Source organism: Hydra viridissima, unplaced genomic scaffold, assembly GCF_058129835.1.
Source record: "Hydra viridissima isolate aposymbiotic clone 2 unplaced genomic scaffold, HvirCarnegie_v1 scaffold_5, whole genome shotgun sequence".
Taxonomy (NCBI): domain Eukaryota; kingdom Metazoa; phylum Cnidaria; class Hydrozoa; order Anthoathecata; family Hydridae; genus Hydra; species Hydra viridissima.
In genome coordinates this window covers 9,232,704-9,253,740 of record NW_028324304.1, presented here as the reverse complement: position 1 = coordinate 9,253,740, position 21,037 = coordinate 9,232,704, and the positions used below count along the sequence as shown (strand labels likewise).

General features: G+C 27.8%; 2 protein-coding genes across 6 annotated transcripts in view; one reads left to right on the top strand and one right to left on the bottom strand.

The window, feature by feature from the left end:
- LOC145189475 (sorting nexin-17-like) overlaps window positions 1-20,858 on the top strand; it is a 26,695-nt gene extending 5,837 nt beyond the window's left edge. The window contains exons 2-14 of one of the 3 annotated variants that reach the window (XM_090087541.1): window positions 5,267-5,341; window positions 5,439-5,624; window positions 5,914-6,024; window positions 7,417-7,507; window positions 8,974-9,058; window positions 9,257-9,326; window positions 10,039-10,131; window positions 10,248-10,388; window positions 12,572-12,634; window positions 19,012-19,104; window positions 19,281-19,358; window positions 20,071-20,157; window positions 20,356-20,858. In XM_090087541.1, coding sequence (XP_089943667.1) covers window positions 5,267-5,341; window positions 5,439-5,624; window positions 5,914-6,024; window positions 7,417-7,507; window positions 8,974-9,058; window positions 9,257-9,326; window positions 10,039-10,131; window positions 10,248-10,388; window positions 12,572-12,634; window positions 19,012-19,104; window positions 19,281-19,358; window positions 20,071-20,157; window positions 20,356-20,442 — 1,260 coding nt within the window. In that variant the 3' untranslated portion in view covers window positions 20,443-20,858. Of the gene's footprint in view, window positions 1-5,266; window positions 5,342-5,438; window positions 5,625-5,913; window positions 6,025-7,416; window positions 7,508-8,973; window positions 9,059-9,256; window positions 9,327-10,038; window positions 10,132-10,247; window positions 10,389-12,571; window positions 12,635-14,055; window positions 14,293-19,011; window positions 19,105-19,280; window positions 19,359-20,070; window positions 20,158-20,355 lie in introns of those variants that run through there. The other 2 variants (XM_090087542.1, XM_090087543.1) reach the window with 2 other exon arrangements.
- Window positions 1-21,037, bottom strand: part of LOC149888489 (uncharacterized) — a 242,973-nt gene that overhangs the window by 92,895 nt on the left and 129,041 nt on the right. The window lies entirely within an intron of this gene.

Genomic DNA, 21,037 nt, shown 5'->3' with positions numbered 1-21,037 from the left:
AATATATAGATATTAGGGTGATCCAAAAATGACCAAAAAAATTTTTTTTTGTTACTTTTTGTTATTCCTAAGATCTAAATGTGTTCATTTATGAAAGAAAACATTGTACCAAAAAAATCAGCCAAATCGGTTAATATTTAGAGGTCGCGCTGAGGCGATCTTTATACCCCTCTAAAATTGGAATTTTCAAAAGTTCAGTAAAATATTGACCTTCGTTTTCTGTGTACATTTCGGTTATTGACCGTTCGATTTTAATAAAATAAAAATGAAAATAAAGCTCTTATTACGCATAATAATTTTTGTTAAACAACATTTCCTTTTTAAATGCATATTAAAGCGGCAAAATAAATTGCAAACTAAGCCAAATTTCATTATATTTTATTATATTGGTTTATTATATGGTTTAGTTCAGTTCGAGACTTTATCGAGAGTGTTGTGATTCCTGAAATAAAATTACAATAGTTTATCTATTTTGCTTGACTAATAATATTAATTACAATATTTTAAGAAAGTGATATAATTGCGAGGTTCAACGAAACTAATTTTGTTTGGAAATATAGGTGACAACAAAATATATTTTCATTCATACACTGTATTAAAGAAAATTTAAAATGGCTTCAGTCGCAAAGTCAACGCGCAGTTCTACAGCAAAATGGTTAATTGGTCAACCAATATCAATGCTTTCCCATCTTAAGGTTCCAACGATTTTGGAAGTACTAAAATGTTTTTTCTTCCACCATGAGGTGAAAGGATTGAGTATACATGAAAGTTCAGTAACAGTTATCAAATCAACTTGTGAAATTTGGGAAAAAGCTAAAATTCCTACAATTCGAAAAGATAATGCAGTTACAAGGCTTGAAAAATTTCATAAAGAATATACGGATCTATTAAAAGACAGAAATAAGAAATCAGCTGGTGCTAGAAGCAAAGTAACAGACTTTGAAAAGAGAATTATGAAACTTTTTGATATTGCGCCAACTAATGTTTTTGATTTAATAAAAATTGCTGAAGATCGCGATTTCCTCATAGATCAACGAGATGATAGAAACATGGTCTTGGGTTCCATTGATAAAGATGATGCAGAGAAAGAAGAAAATAAAGTTTGCAGAGAGATAAGTTTGGATAAACGTTTGCAAAAAGAAGCGTTAAGGAAACAACGCTCTGAAGAAGTAGTTGTTCTTGAGAATTCAACTTTCCCTTCAAGTTCTGCTAGTAGCGATCATGATGATATCGTAGTTTTGAAAGGAAAAAAAGATGTTGCAGAAAGCTCCGGTCTGAAAAGGAAGCTTTCTATAAAAAAAATTATTACCCCTGAAGTTGTCGCTTCCTTAGATAGAGGAAAAGTAAGCAATCGTGTGGCAATTTAAACTATAGCAGCTACAATGCAAAGTTTAGGAGCTCCCATTGAAGAGTTCTCTATATCTGTTACTACTTTTCATAGGGCAAGAACTGATTATCGTGAAACTCATTACAATGAAACGAAAGAAAATTTCAAACCGGATGTACCTCTCGTAGTTCATTGGGATGGAAAAATGATGGCAGACATCGATGGAAGTGGAATTTTTGAGCGTTTGTCAGTTTTAGTAACAGGGCGTGGTGTTGAAAAACTTCTGGGAGTGCCAAAACTTTCTGATTCAAAAGGAGAAGCCATTGCTGCTGCAGTTGTAGCCTCCCTTCATGAATGGGACGCTTCAAATCTTATTAATAATCTCTGTGGCAAGTCGTTTGATACCACAGCTAGCAATACTGGATCTGAGAAAGGTGCTTTTAATTTACTTGAAGAAAAATTAGGAAAAGAATTATTATATATAATTTAGCTTGTTGTCATCACATTACTGAAATTGTTGCAGTATCTGTGTTTAAAATTTATTTTCCAACAACGTTCGGACCAGATGTTGCTATTTTCAAATGATTTAAACAAGCCTGGAAGAATATCAAGAAAGATGATTTTAGCCCAACAGTGCAAGATGAAGATAAATATTAACTGATTTGGCTGATTTTTTTGGTTCAATGTTTTCTTTCATAAATGAACACATTTAGACCTTAGTAATAACAAAAAGTAAAAAAAAGTTTTTTTGGATCACCCTAATATATATATATATATATATATTAGACATGTCCAAAAAACAACTTTTTTTAAAAATGTCTGAGCACAGCCGCTAAATGTGTTCTTTGTAATAAATTAATACTAAATTTAAAAAATTTTTGAATAAAAAAAATTTTTAGGGGTTGCTCAAGACCCTTAAACATCAGACAAGTCCCTAATATTTTGAAAAAAAAAGTTTTTTAAAACCATATCATGTTGGGTCTCAAAAGAAGTGAAATTTTATAAAAATTTCAAAAATATTAACTATTTTATATAAAAATTACCAGTTCAAATTTTATGAATTAAAAACTATCGTTTTTTAACAAAAAATAAAAAAGTGCATATTTTTAAAGTTTTTTTTAATAAACTTTTTAATTTGTGTTTTTTATAAACTTTTTTTATTATTTTTGAAATTTTTATAAAATTTCACTTCTTTTGAGACCCAATATGATATGGTTTTAAAAAACTTTTTTTTTCAAAATATTAGGGACTCGTCTGATGTTTAAGGGTCTTGAGCGACCCCTAAAAATTTTTTTTATTCAAAAATTTTTTAAATTTAGTATTAATTTATTACATAGAACACATTTAGCAGCTGTGCTCAGACATTTTTTAAAAAAGTTGTTTTTTGGACATGTCTAATATATATATATATATATATATATATATATATATATATATATATATATATATATATATATATATATATATATATATATATATATATATATATATATATATATGGAATGCTTTGTAGGTTCAGAGCCAAGTTTTTAAACTTAAAGTCTACCTCAATTACTAAGCAAAGCATAAGATCAATTTTCTACTGATGCCACTGAAAAGAGAATCTTATCTAGATAAGATTCCATCAATATTTTGGTCACATCCTACTTTACTGCTATAAATATACTTTACTACTATAAACCCTGTATTTGAAATACTTTCAATGTAAATTTTTAAGGAGCATTTTCTTGGCGAGAGGACTAAAAATATTAAAAAAAAAAATTTTAGATAAATCTTTCTGCAACACTTATCTCCATACTAATATACATTCCATACTATCTACTGATTATAATGAACTAAACATTGCAGTAATATCCTCAAACCTGCGTGAAATCCAAAATGTCTCAGCCACTATATCAAATTTGATAATTATTAAAATTGACAATCATTAGAATTGCTACCTATTTCTGTTAACAAAATGATGCCTGATTTGTTAGTCTTCTTACTAGTATTTTGAACTAATGAAATAAAAACTAGATATTTTGAACTAATGAAATAAAAACTAACTTTTCAAATTTATGAATATATATATTGGAGATATTTGAGTTACAGCAGTTGGGGCCATGTAACTGCAGTCAAAACCCCAGTTTAAGCCCATAATGGATCCAACATACCGCATAATCCTAAAAAACTTAGAAATGGTTTCAGATAACTTATGTCAGTTTATGTGAAGCCAAATATTAGGTGAACATAAATTCTCTATTGTTTGGTATCAAACTGCAAATGATTTATGTAATTGGAACTTCTTTATTTAGTAGTTCAAAATGTTTGTTTGTTTAATTTTAGTAATATTTTACACCTACCTTTTTCATGATGTATACTTGTTTGATTTCTGAAATAAATTTGTTAATACAGTATCTATTTTCAATAATTATCTTTGATAATATGAAATTATATCTTTTCAATAAATAAATATTTCAAGTCTCACCTTTCAAAGTCTCACCTTTTCTATAAAACTTATGGGCCAATTGAAGAAGATTTACCAAAAGGGTTTAACTTTCTCAAATTTGATTATTGAAATTATTGTATATAATAAATTTTGTTTTTTAATTTATTTAAATTTATTCTCAGTTTAGCTTTTAGCTTTTAAACAATCTTTTTCTCTTCTTGATCCTGCAAATTCATTATATAAGTTAAAAATAACAGAAGCTTTAGATATAAACTAGTTAAAACCTTCACTTTTCAAAGTTATTATAATGTAACACTTAAGTTCTAATTACCATTATTACTTTTCTAATTTTCTTCTTCCATTTTCCTGAAATTTACAGTTAAAAAAACTTTATGCACTACTTAATATACACAAATAATTACAAAATTTTTTGATATATTAATTCATAGTATTTGTAAAATATTTATTACAAATTAAAAGAAACAATGTTTTCTTAAATGATGTGTCAATATAAACTCATATGAGTAACTTTGAGTTAAGTTGTGGTTACCGCTTTAATTTTGACTTTAGCTCAACACTATGTTGCTAATCAACCCTAATGACTGTTGTGATTTGAAGGGTGAAATAAAAAACAGGTAAAATGATACTTGAACAATTTTTAACAGATCAAACCATGGAAGTTCATATGTAAATGTTTTTGGAAATTTTATTTTTATATCAGTTTTTTATTTTAGTTTTTCTTGGATTCACATGTATGTTACTAAATGTTCATCCAGAGTTTTTAAGATCCCTAATAAATTTAACTGATGGTACCATAAGAATCATGTTCGTGATTGCATATTAATATTGTTTGAAGTAACAAAACTGTTGATTAAAATGGCAGATGTTGCTTTTTTTTGCAAGGTTAATTGCAGAGAATATAATATGCAAAATTTATTTGTTAAAGAACTTTTGTAAATATAACAACTTCTAGGAACAAAAAAAAAGTTTTCTTAACAACTTGTTTATAAGCAACACTAAAAATATTCTTGAAGCTAAGCAACAATAATAATAAAAACATTTTTACATTAGCTAGACTTAATGAACTTCATGCATTTTCTGATTGAGAAGATAAAAAATGAAAGTTCTTGATTTTAGGCTGTAACTTTAGAGACCTGTGATTTTTTAAACCCTGCAGAAGGAAAAAGTTAACTTTGGAAAAGTCATGCACTTTTTTTAAATGACCTTGTAACACTGACACAAAACTTTGTGTTTCTTAACCAATATAAATGGATGATAAAGACATTTTCTTACAAAAGTTTATAATATTCAGCTTCAATGAAGTTAACTTATTTACCAACTCAGTTGATTTTTCCTAAATTCATGCAATATTAGCAATAGCAATATATTGTTTTTATTATTTGAATCATCCCAGAAAATGTTTCGAATTGGTACTTTTGATTAAAAGTTGATGTTTTTTTTTTCTTTTTCTTCTTTTGTTAGTATACATTTTTGTTCTCATCTTTGTATAGAACTTCCACATCCATGTAAATGGAGTGTACCATTGTAAACAGAGGTACAGTCAGCTTGATAAATTTTATGAACAGGTATTACTGTTTTTTTTTTTTTTCTTTTCTAAATAATATATAATTAATTGTAGAGTTGATTGATTTACCATGATATATTTTTATTAGTATCATTTAGTTACAGAATCAATACCCTAATCATATACCAAGCAAACTATTCCCCCCTAAAAAAATATTCTCCTTGACTGTTGATCAGCTTGAGGAGAGGCGGGAGCAACTGGAAAAATTTATTCAATTTGTAAGTCAAGATTCAGTAATTGGTGTCAGCGATGAATTCAATAATTTCTTGCTTCAAGCTCAAATGGTTAGTTTAATTCTTTAGTTTTATTTTCCTACTTTCACTAAAAAATGAGTTGAGTTCTTTTATTGTATGTAATTTAGTTATATATTAAATCCAACTAACTTGTTTTAAATTTCTAACTTGTGATACGAGCACAAGTTAGAAATCTAACGCAACTTAGAAATCTAACTTGCGCTATGAGCACAATTTAATGTAAATTAAAATTATAATTAAGTTTTAATGTAATTGAATGCAATACACTTTTTAACTAGTAATGAATAAGTTTTGAATAACTTTTTGTTTTTTATAAAAGAATGATTATCAGATGGAACCAACAGAAGCTACAATAGATATTTTTTTGATGAATGGAAATAAAGTGACAGTCAATATTATGACAACTGACAAAAATGACATAGTGTTAGAGGTGAGATGATTGCATATTATATTTTGTATATTCATGTGTTATATGCAGTTGTAATATAAAATCAATAAAGCATATATATTTACATATAAAACATGTGTCTTTATATTACTTTTAAAAGAAAAGTTAGATAGGCCTGTGTGCTATTTTAAACTTTTACTTTCAAATTTGGTTTTGGTTGGTTTGTAAACAGTGTTTGATTTAAAATTTCAGTTATGAATTTGGTTTTAGTTTTTTTAGTAGCACTGTTTTAATTAAATGATTTAATTAAATGAACTCCCAGAGTATTTCCATTAATATAAAATTCTGGTTGTAAAAAAAGTGCTGTTATTGTCATTAATTTTTGAAGACTTTAAAATTTTTTGGGATTTTTTTTTTACAGAAAGTATTTTTACGTTTTGGAACTGAGCACATTAGGATTCAAAACTTTTGAATTTTTTGAAATCTTTTTTACAATTTTGAAGTTAAATTCTGTAAAAATATGTATAAGGTAGTCAAAAAGTTTAATTCCATAAAGGTCCCAATATCTTTCACTTACAAATTTCGAATCCACAAAAAAAAAAAAGAAAAAAAAAAAAAGAAGTTTCATGTAAAGAAAAACATTTTCTTCTTGATAATGGATTTCTTTCCTAAAGCTCCTTCAAATCTTGTTGAGAATTCAGTCAAATAAGCTGAACCATTATTATTGGGAATTGGACATTAATGATAATAGGATCAGTGTAATTTTCTTCTTTTCTTATTTCATTTGATAAACAAACAAAAAATTAAAAAAGCTCATCATATTAGATAATTCTGTTTTTTTGGATAAAACAGAACAGTTTGCAGAGAAATTGTAAAGAAACTCTGCAAAGCACAACATATATGAGGTACCAACTGAAAATCGTTAATGCTGAAAACTGTAAAAGTTACATAAACATGAAATAAAGTGTAAACTGGTGTCCAACACAAATTTTATACAAATTGGCACACTTATGCTATTACATTTCTGCTAGTTTATGTAAAAATGTGTCCAGCCTCTGCATTACAAATGCATTTGTGCTTACTTTCAACAAATTTCTTGTTAGTGAGGCAACCTTTGCATAGGCTGAATTGAATTTGCTCTTGCATAATTATTTTTCAGCTTTAGAGTTTATATAGACAGTTATTTTTAAAAAAAATTCAGTTTACCAAGAGTTGTGCTTTTACACAAAATTTTCAGTTTCATAAACTGAAAATTTCGTGTAAAAGCTCAACTTTCATTTGGTTTCAGTTTTCATATCAAAACTTAAAAACTCACTGTTTTGTTTTGTTTTGTTTTGTTTGTTTTTTTTTATTCGCACAGGTCTATTATCATACCATTTAATGATGATGCAAAAATATTTTATTGAATACCTGAGTTAAAGAATGTTGTTTTAGGCTGCCATGAAAAAGATTGGCTTAAAAGAAGACTACTTTTATTACTTTGCTTTGTTCATGGTGGAGAAAGGTTTTGATGGAGAAATTAAAAGTATATATTATATTTATTGTATAAGAAATATACAATGATGAGAGTCTAAAATAAAAAATAATTTCTTTTTGCCATTTATTTTTGTTGTAGCATGCTTATACTCTAATTTCTGTTAGATTGTATGCTCACACTATTCACTGTTATTTCTTTTCATATTATTACACACCTTTCTCTTTTATTTCTTTTGTCATATACACAATCCAATGTTATAAGTTTTTTGTTTCTTTTTTTGATTACTTGCCAAATGAAAGAAACTATGGTCATAAAAATTGACTTCCTTAATTTGACTTCCTTAATTTGACTGTCAGTTGTGGTATGCTATCAGTTGGATGTTTAATTTTCAATTTACATAGATTTGAGTGTTTCTGTGATGTCATATACCTAGAAGTTGAAAAAGTTGTTCTGCTTTATGTAATAAAGAACATTTGTTTATTAACTCTGATTTATTTGAATTCTTTTAAAATTTGCACTAATTTCTGAGAATGGTAGGTTGTAAAAACAAGTAACAATAAAATAAATTCAACATAATTTTTTTCATTTAATTTTTCCATGAATTTCAAATAGGTTACTCAATGTGAGAACCATTGGCCTTGATCACACCCCTAATTCTAGGTCAGAACCTCTTCTATGTTTTCAGGAGGTACTCCTTGGACATGGCATCTATTTTTCCTTGAAGTTCTTGCAGTCTTAGTCTTACCACTTCCTGGTTTCCTCTCTGTGTGACAAAACTTTTTAAATCCACTTAAAATATCATACACAATTCATTTAGCCATCCCAAGTCTTGCTATAATGTCCTTGGGTGCAACACCTAAAAGATGACAGTAAACAGTGATCCTATTTTGGACAGTCATTGTAAAAAAAATCAAATTTTTCATTTTATTACTTGTTTATGTACAAATCAAATACTCCAAAACCATATATATCAAAACAATGATTCATAAAAATATTTTAAAAAGGGCATCAATGTGTGAATTGTAAGGGGGCATGCCGTACTGGAGGCTGTTTTGTTTAATTTAGAAAAAACAGTTTTTTTTAAAAACTCAAATGAAGTTAAAAAGTTTTATCTAATTAATAAGCATAATATGAATTTTTTTTTTTTTTAAATGTTCTAAAAATAAAATTCTTTTAATTAAAATATCCAGAAACTGCACTTATGGTATTTGGCATAAAAAATAGTTAGACATATTTAGAGAATGCCTAGAAAAATGTAAATCACAGTTATTGCTGTTGGTAAGGCAAGCCCAGCTTATACTCTTTGTTTAACAAACTTTGGGTATAAACAGAGCATGCCCATCTGTTTCTGACAAAGATTGAGTTTTTCTGACATATATTACAGTTAAGCTTTTTTTATCACCTGTACACATTTTATTATCACTAGTGGTGAATTTTATAGATAACAATAGTTTTTTTTTAATGTAACTGTTTTTGTTAAAATCTCTATGAGATGTAGCTTTTTTATTTTTTAGTTGTACGAAAACTTCAAGAATTTGAATCTCCTTATTTGTCACTAAAAGCTGTTGAGCAGCCACATTGTATTGTCATAAGAAAAAAGTATGATAATCTTATCTTCTTTTGCTTAATAAACTGGGCTTACTTTAAAATTAAAAAATTGTTCTTGCACTTAAATATATAGTTTTTTCAAATCTACTTTTAAATCCATTTTATATTTTTTTTGGTTATTAAAAATTTATAATTATTATTTATGATTAAAAATGCTCCACATTTATTCAACTGCATTAATTTGTTTAGTTATTGGAGTTCAAAATACGACAATGATTTGATTAATGATAGAGTTGCCATGAATCTTCTCTATGTGCAGGTGAGTACTGTTTGCATTTGCCTTTTCTAAAGGGGAAATAATGCCTGAAATATTGATTTTGAAAGTTAAACATACTTTGATAAATTTTAAAACTTTAAAATGATTCACTTTTTATATAACTTTTTTCTCTTAACTTTTATATTTAAATTTTACAATAAAGTTTTAAGTTTTTTAGATCTTTTTTTAGAAGTTTTAAATTTTTTAGATCTAGCTTCTCTTCCTTTTTAAAAAATTTTTTAAAATGTTAGAAATATAGTTTTTTTTTTGTTTCTAATAAGTTCGTCATTTCAAATTTTTATTTAAAAAAAAAAAGTAAAAATAAAGAATCCTTCAGTAGCATAACTTAAGGATAATACAAGAACTATGATGTTTAGGTAAAAATAAGAATACCATAATGCAAGTTTTAGCCCAAACTCTGATTTGTACCTATGAAATAAAAGTTCAAGGGTATAGATTGATTCAAACTCTTCAACTTGCTCTCATACATAACTTTTTAGGCTACAGTTGCAATAAGTAAATAAAGTTTATTTTCAATTCTACGTATTTAATATTATTAATAAACTGTTTTAAAAATTCTTTTAAAATTTTAAAATATCTTAACAAGGATTTATGATATTTTAGCTAGATTCTTATCATTCAGCTGTAAAGTGTTTTCTGATTATTTTCTAACTTTTCTTTTTATACTCGATCTTTATTTTTATTCTTTATAAAGACATTTGATGATCTGGAAAGAGGTTGGATGCTATGCACAGATGAGCAAAGGAGCATGCTTAATGACTTACAAGAGAAAGGTTTTCGCAAAGAGGTAAGCAAATTTAATAAAGCAGACAGTGAAAAATTTTGATTCTCTAAAAATCATAATTCTAATGTATTAACAATATTACCATGAATATAAATTAAAAGCTGCAAATAATATTACAGTTTTTGCAAACAGCATGTAAATTGAAGTTTTATGGTTATACACATTATCTGTCATGCAAAGCCAACTATCCAAAAGAAGACTCTACAGTTTTGATGGCATCTGGTAATAGAGAATTTAATTTGCGAGTGAAGACTGAAGAGGTATGTTTAGCTTTTTTTTTTTCTGTGTAGTGTAAGAAGTTATATAACATAAGAAATATATGAATATCTTAGGAAAATGTTGCGGTGTATATTAATGCTATGTAGTTTTTATCATAAACAATTTAAAAAAAAAACTATAAGTAAACTATGAAATCAAAGAATGCAATAAAAAAAAACAAGTGTTTTATAATTCAAATTCTTTGAGATTTTTTTATAGAAAAAAAATGAAAAATTACTTTTGTTTTTGTTTGTGAAGCAAAAACAAAAGTAATTTTTTTTTAAAGAAAATATCTCTAAAATCCAATAAAAAACCCATTACAAAAAAAGAAATATTTTTATAAAACAATTTTAAAAAAACTGTTGACAGAAATAGAAATTCAAGTAATTGAAGTTGTGATTTGCTATTGACTATAAAATTTTAATGTAAAAGCAAGTGTTTTATAATTATTATTATCATTAATATTATTATTATTATTATTATTATTATTATTATTATTATTATTATTATTATTATTATTATTATTATTATTATTATTATTATTATTATTATTATTATTATTGTTATTATTATTATTATTATTATTATCATTATCATTATTATTATCATTATTATTATTATCACTATTATTACAAAAGTTAATGAATTCTTTTGTTTTATTCTTGTGTATTTTTGAAAAATGATCTTAGTTTCTGCTTTCTTTGATTTTTTTTTTCCAGCATCCTTTGTCAGTCTTTATACCATTCAATACCCCTTTCCACTACAGCCTTGTAGTCAGGATCTTTAAAGTTAAGAATCTGACTTAAATTCTGACTGACTGCATTACATTTAATTGAACTTCAACAAATGTCTTTGACTTTTACTGTAGGAATACATTTTTCTTTGGAAATTCAACAAACTTAGAAGGCTTTTGCAAAATCCAAGGTTTTTGACATTTTTCTATATTATAATGCACAAGTCAATCAAAAGTATGGGAGAAAAAGCCTCAGCATTTCTACTTATTTCTCTACTTTATTGTTCATTATTAATTTGTATCTTCTAGACAAACATCTAGCTTGAGAGCCTTCTTCAGAGTTTTTTTCTCTGCCATATAAGTATTCTTGTAAAGCCTTCTTTTCTTGTTCCACCAATCTTTTAAGCAGGAGCTTTGATACAAACTATGAAAGTTTAGATATTGTTAATGCAGAAAGAATTGATGAAGTCAGTGAAGGCTGAACTGGACATGCCAATTAATGTACAGGGAACAGATCAAGTTTATAGTATTATTCTGTCAGTGACATGATGATAATCATGTGGTTCAAAAGAGAATAAATCTTTAAAACTTTAAATCTAGATAAAAATTCTCAGTAATGAATGCTTTTTTGGTGAAGTCTGTCCTGTTAGCTTGTTTCATAAATAATTTAAGGCTTAAAGTGACAATTTGCCATGCTGCACAGGGATTGCTTCAGTATTTTTGAAGAGTCAATCAAGATTGTAATTTATAACTAAAATTTAAAAGTACAATCTTTAGCACTATTTACTGACACTGTGACTTTCATGATAAAAGGATCCACTAAACTTCCTGAAAGTACTTGATTCTTTATCACTTGATTCCAAAATTTGAATGTTAGCGGTAATTGTTATTGATTACTCATACATTATTACTCATACACTGACTAGTTATACAGTAACTAGTGTGTCAGGTCTTAAAATGTTGTTAATAATATGCAACTAACAAGATCTCATTTTCTCTACTGAAAACCTGTCAACATTGACAATTTAGCTATAATTGAAATAAAGTTTATTCACTAAATTTCTTCAACTTTCTTATGTACAAAATAATGTAGACTTTTTAAGTCTGTACATAATTAATTGCCTCTACTGAGGAACTTTGTACACAATTATTTGCCTCTGCCAGGGAGCTTTGTACACAATTAATTGCCTCTGCTGAGGAGCTTTGGGTTTGACAAAAATCTTTACACTGCTAGATTTTCCAACACTAATCTTGAAAAACCTGGATTGAAAATTGGGATGTTAGCAGTAATTGTTACTGATTACGCATACAGTATTATAGTATTACTCATACACTGATTACTTATATAGTAACCAGTGTGTCAGGTCTTATAATGTTGCTAATAGTATGCAGCTATGTGAAAATTTGTAACATTATGGTATACTTTTTATATCATCTTTTATCATTTTTTAGAAAAAAGTTATGGAAGGAAGTTTTCTTGTTCAAAAGATCAGAAGTTGGAGATTATCATCCATGGTATTTATATCTTTCTATATAACCGTAGAGGATTTTTTTTTTAATTCTGACTGTAATTAAAAATAAAAAAAGTTTGAGCTTTAATTATCTTAATTCTAATTTTAAAAAAATCTTCAATTTAAAATAAATTAAAATAGTTTTCATCATCATCATCATCATCATCATCATCATCATCATCATCATCATCATCATCATCATCATCATCATCATCATCATCATCATCATCATCCTTGTGGTTGTCATCATTGTCATCATAGCTGTTATAAAATTTTAAGAAAGTGAACTTCAAGCTCATCAGAGGATCCCACATATAAAAACAGGGTAAAAAGCCTACTTCCAGGTAAGACTACATCCAAAATTATTTATTTTGAGTTTAACGAGTTGACAGCTGTGAAAATAAATCAACTTTAAAGCTTTAGCTTATGCATAGTTAATCCTTGCTTGTGTGACTTTAAAAAAGCTCTAAAATCCATATGATAATCAGCATGCCAATCAAAATTGCTATATTTTTTGCCAAAATATAAAGTGCTAAAGGTAAAAATTTTCTTTATTGCTTTTTTTTTTGAAGTTCATTTTTAAAGCTGCTTATTGTTGCAAATATCACCTTCCAATGAGTCTTGATAGGCTGCTTCAGCAGCTTTCTGGCTGCCCAACTGATAATTTTTATTAGAAGATGAAATCTTTAATATGTTAAAAAGCTATATGAAGCTTAATCTACAATTGGGTTATTCCATGTGAAATACTTAGAGTAACAACTTGTGGTAAAAATTAAAATTATGCATTAGAAGACAATTAAACACTTGCAGCAATGCTGTCAGTTGCTTAAAGCACTTCTTAAGATCAAAATATCAAAGTTTCTTAAGATCAAAAGATCAAAGTTTTTCTCATCATTTCTAGTTTTTTGATCAGAAGTCTAAAAATGTTACAGAAAAGAGTGGCTCAAAAAAAGCATAATATCTCATGAAATGAGATTTTACAATGACTGTAGAATTAAAATTTTGCAATATACATTAGCGTGCAAACATTTTAGATCAAAATTATTAATGCTGATAAAAGATAAAATATACAATAAAGAATAATAAACTTTATACTAAACATAATGTTTAACAAATTACTAATTAATTCTGATTTATTTTATTAAAAGAATAACATAAACAAAAGACTTTAACTCATATTTCGCTTTCAATAGTGTGACTTCCTGTAGTATGTATGACAGCCTTACATAAAGTTGGCATTCTAGACACTAAATTTTGTTTCATAGTTTAAATTTTTCCAGGTATCTTGCAAACACTTCCAGAGAATTTGTTTGAACCATCATGTGAATTTTTCTGTTTAGCTCATCCTACAATTTCTCAATAGCTTTGAGATCAGGTGACTGTGCCATATCATGATTTTGAGGGCTTTTTTGTTTTGTTTTTTAGTTTGTGCTAGCTGTTTAAAAAAAGATGGCAATTGTTCCAAGTATCCAATAACAACAGATATGGATTAGCATCGAGTTAGTGACATTATTTACTCATTACATGAGCCTGAGCTCAAAAACACTAGAGGGTTTTTTTCCTATCTTATTAAAAAAAAATGAAATGAGTTATCGTATATATTTGTTTTCAATTATCAACTATCTTATTATGGATTATCATTATTAAGGGAATATACAAAAATTTTGGAAAAAAGATAATTTCGTTTTTAAAATAAATAGGGGAGACCGGGGCTAGTTAGCTACAGTTTTAGTTTTTGAGTTCTGTGCATTTCTGGATGAACTTTTTTGAGGATATCAAATTGCACTTCAAAAGAATATGAATTTGGCAAGCATGTTCAAGTGTCAAACATTAAAAAAAAAAAATAATTGGTGGCCCAAAAAGGGCCTCCAAAAAAGAAAAAAATATGTGCTAACTTAACCTGGCCTGGGGTAAGTTGCCTTTACTCTCAGGGTAAGTTGGCACACCATATAAAAAGAGGCAAGTTTAGCAACATTAGGCATATATTTCAAACGTATCTTGAAAAGTCTTGATGACTGTTATCCAACAATATTTTTTGAAATTAACTTTTATTGCCCTTAAGTCGATTGAATAGACTTTCCCTCTATAAAAATAGCATCAACAACATTTTTTGTAACATTTTTAGAATTAACAGGCCTGTCTACTTTTTTTTTATAATTTTGCATGTCTATAGATCTGTAGTGTTATATAACTTAAGTGAATTTACAGCTAATGTGAAAAGTTGTAAGTTGGCACATTATGTCAACTAATCCTGCGATCATTGTGCCAACTAACCCCAAAAGCTTTTTGCCATACAATACCTAAATCTATTCCAGTTTACTTGTAGCTAATGCTATTGCTTTTAAAAATTGAAAAAGTAATATAGTTACAAAAATTACAAAGCTAGTAATAGAACACAAAAATTGTTATAACTTCTATGCGCATGTGCATATAGCCCTGATACAACACTGAAAGATGAAATAGTTAAGTGGGAAGGTTCCATGTGAATTTTGGGAATTTCTGGTAGAAAATTCCAAAGTTAAATGCAGTGTGTCAACTTACCCCTGTAGCCAACTAGCCCCGGTCTCCCCTAACAATGCTGCACTAGAAATGGTTTTTATAACAACTATAAAAAATTTTGTAAAACAAACTACATATAGTAGGTTACATCCCTCACATTGGTCAGGAGGCTGGTTGAAGGGGCACTGGTCTCCAATAATGCTTTTTTACCCTAATTATTGAAAAATAGGGTCATTAAAAAATGCTGCCATTTTTGTTGTGAACATGAAAAGTTTATGTTTACAATTTTATATAGTTAGGCCTAATGGTCTTATTTGCTGTTAATATTTGATCAATACAGACTTAGAAAATTTTACGAGTCATCCCTAAATGGCTGAAAATGGGAGTCAAGTTTTAGTCGAGTAGACTATATATTTTTAGATATATTTGATTTCTAAAATGTGACAAGCTGCTTATATTTTGCCCATTTGTTGCAGACAACAGTAGCTAATCAGAAAACTAACATGTAAGGACTTGTTGATGAATAGAAAAATTAGCATTTTTCAGATTTTTTCCAAAGTTATAGTTTTATATTTTTATATAGTTATAGTTATAGTTTTTTAGGAGGTTATAGTTTTTTTTCTAATATGATACAAGTTAATAAAAATTACTATTTTTAAGACAGAAACATCCTGAAAATAGTTCTAGAAAAAATGAGTCACTTGTTGAAAGCTAGAAAAGAGTTATAAGGCTTTAAAGTTATCTATTTTCACTATTTGAGAAACTGAGGGGGGCCACTCAAGAATGTTCATAAGGCTATAATTTCTAAACTGCTGCACTTGGAACTCTGAAACTGGAAATTTAACCTATTTACATAATGTAGATAATGACATGTAAAAATCAGGAAAATCAGAGATGGTGCCTCACAGACCATTGGTTGTAATATGATAATATTTCATATTTGATAATATTTTATTTTTTCAATTTGCAGTCAATACAACAGTATTTTTGTTTTCAAACAAAGTGTATGAAAACAAAGGAGTAATATTAATGATAACTATAAAAATTTGTTTAGATACACAAAGCAAATTTTAAGATACAATTAAAATATATTTGTATACATTCTGAATGTAAAATCAATAATATTGAATTGACCGAAAACTTTTCTATGCTAGTGATGTACATAAATATTGTCAAATAAGTATTATTGACCATATTTATGTACATAAATCTTGCCATTTCAGTATCAAGGACCTATTTTCTTTTGTTGATTCTAACTATTAATTACTGGCAATCCAAAGGCTCCCATAAATCCTCTATTATATTTAAATAAGAACTCTGAGTTATGAGCTTATAAGAATTTTGAAGACAGACAATCAGATATTCACACACAAAAATTTATTTTAAGAAACAAGATATGTCTCTGTTGCAAAACAATTCATTTATTCTTACAAATTAATATATTAGTAATAAAATATGCAAACATAATTCACTTGTTTTTTTAAAAAGAACTTTATTTGAAAGTTACTAAATTTTCTTTTCAAATGTAATTATGCTTTGTCATTTTATTTGTTAAAAAGAACTTAATGGTGTAAATTTTGCAATTTTGAATTACATCAGTTTTCTTAGTACAGTTTTTAACTAAAAACACAAATTTTTAAAAAAATGGAATAAAAGTTGTTGTACAGTCCATATAGAGTTAATATATGATTAACACTCTTTTACATTGGCTCATCTCAGTTACATCGACTGATCAGCACTATTATATTGACTTATCAACACTATGTATTAGTTTAATCTTTTATGGTAAAAAATGAGCAAAAATATGTTTTAAAATCTCCTAAATCAGTAAGAACACAAGATGGATGTATTACATACATAGAATATTTACATACAGTAGCGTCCAAAAGTAATTGGACAAACACCTTTTTTGTTATTTTTTCTCATTAAGTAAAGATTTTTAAATGAAATTTCGTGTAAGCGTGTCAAATTATACTACAATTATGAAAAACAAAACAAAAATTCCCTTTTGGGAGTAATTACTCAAAATTTTACTAAAAGAATGGAAATGATTGGCTCAAAAGTAATTCGAGTAACTAAACTCTAACAATGTTGATATAACTTAGACTATTTTAACTTCTTTTTCTGAAGGCAGATTTTTATAAAAACATTCAATGATTAATAATTTGTAATGGGACATAATAAATATTTAAGCGAGGCAGTGAAAAAGTTGATTGTACAAGCATTTAATAACGGTAAGACTGTGCGACAAATTTCAATAGATATGAATATTCCACGATCAACAGTTGGTTATACATTAAAAGTTTTTCAACAACGGAGTCACTTCCAAGTATCAACAAAGTCAGGACGCCCGAAATCAACAACTTTTCGCCAAGATAATGTTGTAGTAAGATCGTCAAAGGCAGATCCGCGCAAGAGTGCTAAAGAAATTCATAGAGAACTTACACAGTCCCATCAAATTTCTTGCTCTTATGCAACAGTAAAGCGTCGCTTAAGACAAAACAACCTTTTTGGCCGTCGTCCTGTTAAAAAACCTTTTATTTCTGCAAAAAAATCGTAGAGCACGGTTAAAATTCGCTAAAGAACATCTAAGTTGGACAGCAAACCAATGGTCAAAAATACTATGGAGTGATGAGTCAAAGTTTAATATGTTTGGTTCTGATGGTATTAAATATGTTCGACGTCCAATAGGTCTTCGAAATGATGTTAAGTACCAAGTTCCTACAGTAAAGCATGGTGGTGGTTCAATTATGGTTTGGTCATGTTTTAGCCATGATGGAGTAGGTCCAATCTATCGAGTTCAAGGCATTATGGACCAAAACATGTATAAAGGAATAATCAAAGATATAATGCTGCCACATGCAAATAACAAAATGTTGCGTGGTTGGACTTTCCAACACGACAATGATCCAAAACACACTTCCGAGCTAGTCATGGATTTTTTAGCTCAAAAGAAAGTTCGTATCTTGGAATGGCCGTCACAATCTCCGGACCTGAACCCAATCGAACATCTTTGGGAACATATTGAGAGAAAAATTAGTGTTCGGAAACCATCTAATCAGCATGATTTGTTTGAGTTGATTAAGCGCACTTGGGAGGAAATACCAATTGATGTTTTAATTAATTTGGCTGATTCAATGCCACGTAGATGTAATGCTGTCGTTGCGGCAAAAGTTTTTCCAACGAAGTAGTAGGATTATGCTCAGATTATATACATTATGTAACAGAATATAACACTATGTAATATTACATATATATATTATTTAACAGAAATCTTCATAAAAAATGCTGAAAATTTATCCTTTGTTGAGAAAGTTTTATTTTTAAACGACATATTTAGTTTGTCCAATTACTTTTGAGCCAGTCATTTCCATTCTTTTAGCAAAATATTAAGTAATTACTCCCAAAAGGGAATTTTTGTTTTCTTTTTCATAATTGTAGTATAATTTGACATGCTTATGCAAAATTTCATTTAAAAATGTTGACTCGATGAGAAAATATAACCAAAAAGGTGTTTGTCCAATTACTTTTGGACGCTACTGTACATAGAGATCCATAAAGCATACTAATTTTTATTGGCATATTGATCACCATATGGATTTTAGAGCTGTTTCTCAAAGTTACAAAATCAAGGATTTTGTACAAGCTCTAAAATTGGTTAATTTTTATGGTCATCCATAGTTTGAATTCAAAGTTCGCATTTCTGGACACAGGAACATGTCTGCTCTTACACACAAGTGGCACTCTTGCTTCAACTTGAAGTTCACTATCTCAAAATCATCTTCAGATTTGTTGTTTAGTAAAATGTCAAATCAAAAATTGGATTCTTTATATCTTATGATGTTATCTTTATATCTTGTAATATCTTTGATCTTTCTTTAGTCAGGTGTGGGAAAAAATGAAAGTTTGCAATTTTCGTTTGAGTATTTATTTAACAAAGGTGATATCAGGTGGATCAATGTTGAAAGTAGTCAGGTTTGCTAGTAACATTTAAAGATCTTGTTTTTAATTAGTTTTTGCATTCATACTTCCAAATATTTCAGGTATATAGTTGTAAGTAAATTTAAACCATTTTAGTAACCAAAATAACCTAAGAATTATCTTTTCGAAGATTTTTTTATATAAATATCTAACTTCAACTATAATAACAGGCAGTGATGATGAGTATGGCTATGCAAGGAATGGTTGATGAAATTTTAAGAGAGCAAAATGGAAAAGGAATTCGAAAAGTAATTTTTTGTTGCATCATTAAACTTTAAAAAAAATTTTTTGTTTACATGTCTTTTCTATTAGGGTCAGTGACTTATCACCAAATCCACTTTTGAAAGTTTTTATATGAATTATAAATAATGAAATATGTGAAACAGACTCAAGATATTTTAGGCTAAAAACGTATCTACCAGCACAGCACCAGTTTACAATACTTTGACTATTTTACTAATATGCAATTAGATCCATTTAAGTTATATTTGCACTATTACACTATAGATTGGTATACTGTTTTATATGTTTTACTACTGATTTTGGCCAACCGTCAAATAATGCTTATACTACTTACAGTTACTTGACTACTTTTATATTCCCACGTTTTGATGAAATAATAGTCTCAATTTTAGTGATGAAATCATGAACCTTGATTTTGTACAAAATTAAAGACAATTTATTAGTTATTCAATTTTTATAATGTTTATTGTTTTTATCTCATATTTGATGTTTTCTCAGGCTGTTAATAATAAATCTATAAATTTTATAAAAGATCAGTGTAGCTGAAAATCGGTTCTTATTTGGTAAAAACTCTAATTTAAGTCCGCGTTACCTGTGTTTGTATGTCAATTTTCAAAATACTATCACAAGTTAACACCCCTACATATCTTCTCATTTTATTTTTGTTAGAAACAATAAATGTACCCATTTTGCCTTTAAACTTCCTTAATTATTTAGCGTCGAAGTAATGAAAGTTCTATTCTTTCTACCACTGCCAACCCTTCAGATGCACCCAAGAAAATTGAAAGCACCCCAATTTCTGAGGTATTCTTAATGACACCACAAATTTTTAAGTTTTTTTCTTTACAAATACAATTACGAGTATACGAATGAATACTCTTAAGTATATGTTTTTAAATCTTCTGAAGTATATAATAATATTGTAATTAGAAGAGAAATTTTACGATACACGTATGTATTCAATATACACATGTGCTAAGTGTCGCATCTCTTTAAATACAGCACCCAAAAAAATCTCTCAGGAAAAAAAAGAAACTGGGAATGAACGAGGTGTTTGCCTCTGGTGAAATTGGAGATGACGATTTGTGATGTTTAAAGAATTAATGAACATAAAACTACCATTTGTTGTGGGAATCTCGTAAATGACAAGTCTCATCGATAACACGCAGTTTTAAAAAAATGTTATTCAGTTCGGATTAAAGTTACCAATATGTGGGAATTTTTTTTGTAGAGAATTATTTTCTAGCAGCTTTCAATCTCTGTTGCCATAAAGTTTCAAAGAAAGTATATTTTAAGAAACAGCGTTTTTAATAGCGTTAAATTTTTCAAGATTTGTTAAAAGTTTTTATACTTATTTTTGCTTTCAAACGTATTTCTTTTCTACGCCCTTCATAAATTTTAAAAAAGTAACTTCAAACAATTTTCCTTTTTTTTTTACTGGAGTTTTACGCAACAAATTTTTTGTTATAATAATTATCTTGCGCAAAGAATTTTTAAGCTTGAAATGTTTTTTTCTTTTTTTGTCTACTTTACAAGTTCAGCTTATTCGATCTCACAACACCCCTGTAGACCAGGTTTTAATTTGAGGAAAAGACAGGCTAGTACCATACGTCTCCAACTTCCATAACAACTCATCCTTGCTATGCATTTCATGTATATGGAATAATTGAATGAGATATTTGTA